General features: G+C 36.1%; 1 protein-coding gene across 1 annotated transcript; it reads left to right on the top strand.

Annotated features, from left to right (window-relative positions):
• Positions 1-3,808: 3,808 nt before the first annotated feature.
• On the top strand, positions 3,809-7,542 carry LOC122346913 (neuronal pentraxin-1-like). Its single transcript, XM_043241799.1, has 5 exons — positions 3,809-4,311; positions 4,631-4,838; positions 5,537-5,781; positions 5,951-6,130; positions 6,290-7,542. The coding sequence occupies exons 1-5, from the start codon at positions 3,895-3,897 to the stop codon at positions 6,509-6,511; spliced, it is 1,272 nt and encodes a 423-aa protein (XP_043097734.1). The 5' UTR covers positions 3,809-3,894; the 3' UTR covers positions 6,512-7,542.
• Positions 7,543-8,474: the final 932 nt, after the last annotated feature.

Here is an 8,474-nt window from a genome sequence, read left to right as displayed (position 1 = left end):
TCATAGTGTGAATGAGTACAAACACTGCCAACACACATTTTATGTTCAAACATGTAAAAGTGAATTTTGCATCCAATAACCCATTTAAAAAAACTTCAAAACTAGGCTTCTGATTAAAAAGTTCAAGCTTGATTTTGACATTCATTACAGGCCAAAAGTTTTCAATGTATTAAGTCAACTATTACACTGTTAAAAGTTTCTATTCTTGAAGTTGCATATGGACCATTTGCATGATTTAGATTAAGATCTCTGCTAAGCAGAAACACACACACACACACACACACACACATACATTATACACTTGTTCTGGTCATTTTAGAGGACACAGAGGTCAGCTTTGCAAGTTTCAGTGGACTAGGCTACAATAAATAAATAAATAATAAAAAATAAAACCACAAATCAAAATAAAGTACAAATTACAAGCAATTATTCTAACAGTGGTTGCTTAGCATGCATATCACTGACATTAAGACTATCTATAGAGAGTAGGGTCTTTAAAGTAGGGAGGTGTCTCTATTTTATATATATTATATAATCCCATGTATAGACACCTGCAATACTGAAGACACTAAAATGAGATTTTCAGATTCATCCTTTTCCCTTTTTCTCCTCTTAATAATGAATCATCACACATGCCTCTCTGTTTGAACATATCTCTAAGTCACAACAACCTTGTGCCATGAGGTTTTGATCTCAGAACAAACAGTAATTGCAAAAGCATACTGCCAGAGAAAATTAAAGTATTGTTTTACGCTTGTTGCTCATTTTATTTTCAGTTCTAGCAAAACACACACACACACACACACACACACACACACTCACACACACACACACACACACACACACACACACACACACACACACACACACATATATGATTTGAAACAATTTAAAGTGAAGGTATGTTCACCTGTTAAGTAAAATCAAATGGAAATGTTCAGATAGGGATTCTGTGAGAAAATGGAGCATACCCTAATAAGAACCTTAACCAGACCTTGCTGTGATTTGAATAGATTTAGCATTTCCCAAACATACACAAATCATATAAAATAACATACACATTCTTAAAAACACTGGACATAGCAAACTTGGAAGTGTTAGGTTGACAGAGTTGAATCTGTTATGTGATGATATGTTTGGATTATTTATTTGAAATATTTTGTGCTCAAGTTGTACCTGATACTGTGAAATTATTTTTATTGACCATAGTTGACAGATACAGAATGTTGTAATGATCTAAAACAAATTGAAGTGAGCCTTGCCATGCAAATATTTTATGATGTCAGCGGTAACTTCTATATTTATATATTAAACGTTAATCAGTTACCCATTATTTATATCAGTTAAGTTTGTTCTGCTTTGGCACACAATTTAAGATATTTTTGATAAAAACTGAGAGGCTTGAGAGGCTAACCAATTAGTCAAGATGCAGAAAAGTATGAAAGATGTCGGAAAGACATATGAAAGTTGGAACAACATGGGGGTAAGTGGTTATTGACAGCATTTTCATTTAGGGGTGATGTAACCCTTTAAACAACTGAAGGTTAATTAAAAAAAAAAAAACTATGAGGGTAACTGAATTAATCAGATTTTAAATTGCAATGACTGAAAAAGGTGAGGATACTACAGATAGAATGATTGTAGTCTGTTTTGGCCATTAGGAAAAAGCATTCTATTTTTATAGACTAATATTAAGTAGCACACATAATGATTATTATAGAGAAATCAGAGACTAGTCCTTTCTCTCCAAGTACACTGTGACCAATATCTGCTATCTGCAAATTTGATCAGTTTTTGAAATAACAAGTCATTTCAACAGTAATACTTTCCCTATACTCCCTACCTCCAGCACAAGTTCACACTGTATAAGCTCAAATCAAAGCCCATAGAGCAAATTCAAACTCTTCCTCAGGGGAAAGTTTTATATATTTAGGATGCAGAAGAACATAATTTTTTTGCAACCTAATGGTCTAATGGTCGCTGTCTCTGCAATAAAACTACTGTGGCTGCTTTCACAAAGCTCAGATTTTGTTTTTATTTATTTATTTCTTACTGATAAAGATCATAACTGTTCTGTTTGTATGTAAGGTCTACCAACTAATATTAAATGACCTTATGTAAACTGGCACATGTACATATGCTTTTTGTATTGTTGAAGTCATATATTTCCAAGAATGACTAGTTTGGCTATTAAGTATTTGCTTTGCTGCCTCCTTTATGCCTTAAGCATGGAACTGTGCTGATTGGAAGGTGAGCAATCAATGATTAAATAAATGATCAAGAACTTAGGAGCCAATTTTCCCTTAATGCTACTGCATGCCAGGTTACTGCTCACTGCACTATTCCGGATGAAAAATTAAATCAAATTAGGAGACCAAATAGGAGAACAACAGCTTATGTAACTGCTTGATGCTGATATTACTTGATATTAAATTACTCAAAATAATTGTATAAAATGTATTGTTAAGGCATTATGACAAAATAACGTAACGAATATTCCAGCGAAATCTCAGTAAGCAGTTTTTGATTGCAATTAGCTAACAGCGCTCAAAACATTAAGCTATGTTGCTAAAAAAGTAATTTACTTGAAAGTTGATTATAACAATGTCTCATATTAGGATCATTGCATTTGCGCATTTGCAAGATGTTAATTAGCGTCACCTGCTCCTCTTATATTGAATTAATATGATGCACTCCAGTTCTTTAGGATGTTATGCAATACCTGTTAAATAAATTATCCATGTTTCATTGGTAGATTATCAACCAATATTTAAACTACATGTAAAGGTAATTTGCCCCTTACTTGAACGTTTACTATATTTTCGTCTACATGACATGTTGGGTTGCTATTTAAAGAAGACATTTCAAGACAAGAGAGAAGAAGGAGGACAATTTAAAACTCCATGGTGCATTATGTCCAATGGGATTTGACGTGTCAAGATTAAACACTTGAGTAGCCTAAACTAAAAGACTGAAAGTGATCTATTGGTATACCCTTGCATGGTGTTTGAGACTGTTTTTACATTTTCGTTACACTTTATTGTTTACTTTTACCTTTACTCTGTCTGGGGCTGCTAGTATATGTATGTGTGTTAGTATGTGTATATGTGTTTTGTAAGAGAGAGTCTGTAAGAGTGTGAGTTCGAGTGTATTTTGTGTGTTTCATGTTACTGTCCCTTGCTTTGCCGCACAATGTTGTAGCAAAAATATGAATACGACACAAGGGTTAAATGGAAAACGGAGAAATGGACTGGAGACTTGAGTATTAATCCTTGATTGTGGAAGAATTTCTGTCCATGCATGCATGTTGAATGGGATAGAGATCAGATCCGCGGGTTGTAGCTAAAACCCAACCCTTACTCCGAAGGGGCACCAACAACCCAATAGAATCTAGCAAGATCCAGTCTTAAGGTGGAACCAGATATGCCTATGTGTTAGAGCAATATCTCATACTCAAACCTTTTTAATCTAAAATGGCATAAGAAAGGTTAGACACATTCTTAGGATATTGCTTAAAGTACATGCATTTTAGAACATCTAAATAAAGAACTTATCTTCATTTGCAGGCTACTGGACAAGAACATATGACATGAATAAATTAAGAAATGAATTCATTAACCTAAAACTAAAACTACTTCTGATTAGTTTGTTGAGCTTTACACTGCACAGTAATTACCATTGTAAGGACAATACGACAATACAATTATCTCTCAGTTCCACCTTAAAAATACGCTTGACTTGATTAGAGAGCACGAACTAGCTGCAGCGGATCTACGCTGTGCCTCTGCTGCTCTATATAAACCCACACGCGCTGCATAGATCAGGGGACAGCGCTGTGGTGCTGAAACAACACGTTACTCGCACATCAAACCACTGCAAAGAAGGCAACCCGCAATGGAGAGAATTTCATGGATACTTTTTCTGCTCTCTCTCACATATCTGGAGGGATCTTCGCAAGATTTCGGACAGACACAGTTTATCTGCACGTCTGTGCCCAAGGATATGGACCTGTGCGCAGCCACTATGCAGAACACCGGACCAGCGGAGGATCTGAAGACCACAGTAATGCAGTTAAGGGAGACGGTCTTACAACAGAAGGAAACTATCATGAACCAAAAGGAGACGATCAGGGAACTAACTTCTAAGTTGAGCCGCTGTGAGAGTCAGGGTATTCTGGAGCCCGTGGCTGGAGGTCGGAGAAAAGAACCGGGCAAAAACACAATGGGAGACGTGTCCCGTGGCCCGACAGATACTTTAGCCCAACTCGGGCAGACTTTAGCCACGCTTAAACAGAGATTGGAAAACCTGGAGGTATTTATGAGCTAATGATTTTGACATTTCAGTTTAGGACGAGTGACTGCATCTAGTCTATTCATATAAGTAATAGTCTATGCATCAGACGCAAACTCATAACACATGATAGAATTACTTGAAATTACACATCTGTTTATATGCATCTCAATGGGGTCGAACGACTTGTTTGAAGGTCTTTGACAGATTTAGTCAATGTGTCACTGGTTCACAGCAGGCTGTGCTAATCCTGAAATTGGCTTATCTAGTCTCTTATAAGTTTACCATGCGTGCGTTTTAAAAGTATTCGCTTAAACACCCCTGTCCTGTTTTCCCGTAGCATTACAGCAGGAACAACGGTTCTGTCCAGGCAAGCAGTCTTAAAGATCTGCTTCAAAATAAGATCGATGATATGGAGAAGCAGGTGCTGTCCAGAGTCAATACTCTGGAGGAGAGCAAACCCGGGCAGAAGAACGACACGGATCAGCGCAATCGAGTGGAGTCAACGCTCACCTCCTTACATCAAAGAATTAACGACCTAGAGAAAGGTCAGAGATTTCATTCAATAAGACATTTTACTTCTATGTAATGTAAATAATAAATATAAACAGCTAGTACTGATGTGTTTGAGAAGCATAGCTTGAAGGTAGTTCAGTAAAACACCAATGTTTACGCGGTGTAATGTCGCAGAGGATGGTTTGGGAGGGGGAGCTGCATTACTTAGCATATTGAGCCCATAAAACACAAATGCGATGTAACCTAATAATGACAGTATAATTAGAGCCCACTTCCTTCTTCAAGCAAGTATGTTTTGCCTGCATATCTGCGTAAAGTTTGCTGCTCAAAGCCCCAGCCTGTTTAACCAACGAAGCATGCGAGAGATTCAAAGCTATGTTATTTCTCTGCTTCTTTAGTATAATCACTTTTTTTTTTAATCCAAATACAGATAATATACTTTACATATAAAAACGGAAAACAAAGAAATATGTAGTCGGTTTGCTCCCTGAAAGAAAAAAAAAACATTTAATAGGGGGTGTAAGCATAAGTAATTTATTCTAGTGCAATGAGAAGTCCAAGAATAATAATTATGGTCACTTGAATAAAAATAAAGCATCAGATCAGTATACACAAGCAATTGAAGCGTTTGAGTTTATTAGAAGTCCTTGAGAAATCGATGTAGAGACTTCATTTAGAGGAATAGAGAGGGTGTTTTAAACTCTAACAGTACATACTTTTTACTCTACAGGTTCAAAAGGTAGCAGGCCACTTGACAAGTTTCAGATAACATTTCCCTTAAGAACAAATTACATGTATGCCAAAGTGAAGAAAAGTCTACCAGAAATGTATGCCTTCTCTTTCTGCTTGTGGATAAAGTCCAACGCATCACCTGGGGTGGGAACCCCCTTCTCCTATGCTGTTCCTGGGCAAGCTAATGAGCTTGTTCTCATAGAATGGGGGAACAATCCAATGGAGCTTCTTATAAACGACAAGGTAAAGTGTCAAAAATAAGAATGCAATTAGGCATTAAATAATTGTAAGTGGCAGCAGTAGATATTTCCCAATGTGTAACTGTGAGTTTGCTTAGTAGTAAATGATGAGGGTCTGTTCATTCATAAAATGTAGTCTTTTGGCACTTGTAAAAAAATATGTAACATTATAGGTTGCAAAATTACCTTTCATCATCAACGATGGTAAATGGCATCACATCTGTATCACTTGGACGACTCGTGATGGAGTATGGGAGGCATTTCAGGATGGTGTTCTGCGTGGAACTGGAGAGAATCTGGCACCCTACCATCCGATAAAACCCAGCGGTGTACTGGTTTTAGGTCAGGAGCAGGTAAGACTCAGAAGTATGACAATTAGGTTTGTGTAGTCTTTGTTAAAAATGTCAGACCTTAGTGACAGGCAAAAGTAAATTTATAGCTTAACTGGTTTGCCTACTTCCTAAAAACCTGATATTAAATTTGGATGTTTTTATTTTTTGTAATTCATGCAGGACACACTTGGTGGAGGTTTTGATGCAACCCAAGCCTTTGTAGGTGAACTGGCAAATTTTAATATATGGGATAGAAAATTAACAGCTGGAGAAATCTACAACCTGGCAACCTGCAACAACAGAGCACAAGCTGGAAATGTGTTGTCATGGTTGGAAAGTAATATCGATGTGTTCGGTGGAGCCACTAAATGGACTTTTGAGCCCTGCCGTCAGCTCAACTGAACTGCAAAGTGAGGGCCATAGCCAAGCTCAGATTTATGTTTTTAGTTTTGGTATGTCTTTTCCTTAGTTTGACGTTCTTTTAAAAGAAGAAATCTTGATAAAACTATTTAAAGGTACTGTAAGAGTAAACCTGGGGTTTCTATGAATACCTAAATATTTCTGGGCAAAACTAAGATTTTTTTTTGTCTTGATAAAACAGTTTGTGTTGGTTGTTTTGCAAACCTCAAAGTGACAGTTTTAAGCCAGGTTACTTTTAGTATTATTTTTTTTGCGGCTTCATTTATTTTTTGCAAGTGGTCACAGTTCTTTGCTTATTTTGTCATTCATATTTTTTTTTTGAAGGGGCCAGCAGCTGAACAGCTGTCTCTTTGCTTTTAGATAGTAAAGCAACAGTGCATCAGAACTGCATCATTCTTGTGTTTTCCGAACAAGACTTCACAAATTGTAAGGTGATGGTTTATTTGTAATCTGCACTTAACAGTACCCCATTCTCACCGGATTTTGCACTGTGATGGACTTGAAAATGGGACGGGAAAAGTATTTATTTATTTATTTACTTATTTGTTCGCTCATTTATTCAAAAAATAATGAAGAAGATGGCACTTCATTTGTTTCCAGTGATCTGACCAATGTTTCTGCAAGAATGTTGTTTAGTTGCCAATATGCTTAAAGCCTGAGTGCCTTGAGCTGATGTATCAGTTCAGCACATACTTGTTTGCTTACTCGTGCTTTGCTTTATCTTTTTGCTTTTGTTGATTAATCGTTTTTATGAAATGTTTAACAGCGATTGTTAAGGCTCTGGTGTGTTTAGCAATAACTGGTGTGTTTGTACTCTGTTCTAGGAATGTTATTTGTACAGTAACAGCATGAATTATCAAATGCTGCAACAACAACATTTGCTTATCCTATTGTTTTGGGTCGGGTTTTTTACTGTATTGATATATGCTGAAAGCATGGCACTACTGAGAGATGACGATGATCTAATTTTTGTAATAAAATTGTGATAGAGATATGGAGAGAGTATTAACGAACAGACATGTTTAATTGAATGAAAATGTACTCAGTTGCACAAAACATTTTGAGGGGCAGTGACCCAAACAAAAAAGGCCACTAATTATACACTGTATTATATAACCTGAAATCCTTTCATGAAAAGCAAAAATTCCAAGGATCAACATTTATACACAATAAAAAGTGTGGAGTTCAATATATTTATGTATTGGAAATAAATTATAAAAATTAATAATATTATTTAAGAAGACTTTAAACTTTAAAATTGACCAAAAAGTTAAGATAAAAACTTTATAATGAATGGAGAATTTATAATTTTACCAAAAACTTAGAACCTCAAGAGCAAATCATTACCAATAGAAACACAAAAACAAACTACTCATTCAGCAGATCAACCACTGACTGTAATGTGGATTGTAATGCATCTACCCTTTAGTGCAACAATCTTCTGGAAGAACTGTCTTCCTCAGAGAGCGGACAGACAGATTGTCAAAGTGGCTCTATTCCCTTGTGCACCCTAAAACCTATCCCCTATTTATTTAAATCTTACTCGCACTCTCTGTCAGTGTACATGAGGCATTTGTTTTTGCTGACAAACACTGCCCCCTATCATTAGTTAACAGGTAACAGATTGCACTGCTGAAAAAAGGATGATTTGGCATTTTGTGCTTTTGTAGACATTAACATCCAGTGGTAACTGCCGATAAACTGTTGGCATTTACAATTTTTAGCCATTTGACACTGTTTAAGCATAATAAACAAATCTGAAAAAGTATTGAAACATAAATAAATTTAAAGGAACACGCTATTTTAAAAATATAACATTTTCAACTCCCCTAAAGTTGCCAAATTAGCCAAATTCCAGCTATGGGAGTATCACTTTTAGCTGCAGTTTAGCATAGATCATTGAATCTGATTAGACCAGAGTTTAGCTTAAGTTTATTCCAAGCGT

This window comes from Puntigrus tetrazona, chromosome 6, assembly GCF_018831695.1.
Source record: "Puntigrus tetrazona isolate hp1 chromosome 6, ASM1883169v1, whole genome shotgun sequence".
NCBI lineage: Eukaryota > Metazoa > Chordata > Actinopteri > Cypriniformes > Cyprinidae > Puntigrus > Puntigrus tetrazona.
Note: the sequence above shows the minus strand (reverse complement) of the source record. Positions and strands in the feature narration are given on the sequence as shown.

Coding starts and splice junctions, on each gene's coding strand:
- LOC122346913 (XM_043241799.1), top strand. CDS start 3,895: ATGGAGAGAATTTCATGGATACTTTTTCTGCTCTCTCTCACATATCTG. Junction 4,312..4,630: donor AGAGATTGGAAAACCTGGAG/GTATTTATGAGC, acceptor GTTTTCCCGTAG/CATTACAGCAGGAACAACGG. Junction 6,131..6,289: donor TGGTTTTAGGTCAGGAGCAG/GTAAGACTCAGA, acceptor TAATTCATGCAG/GACACACTTGGTGGAGGTTT.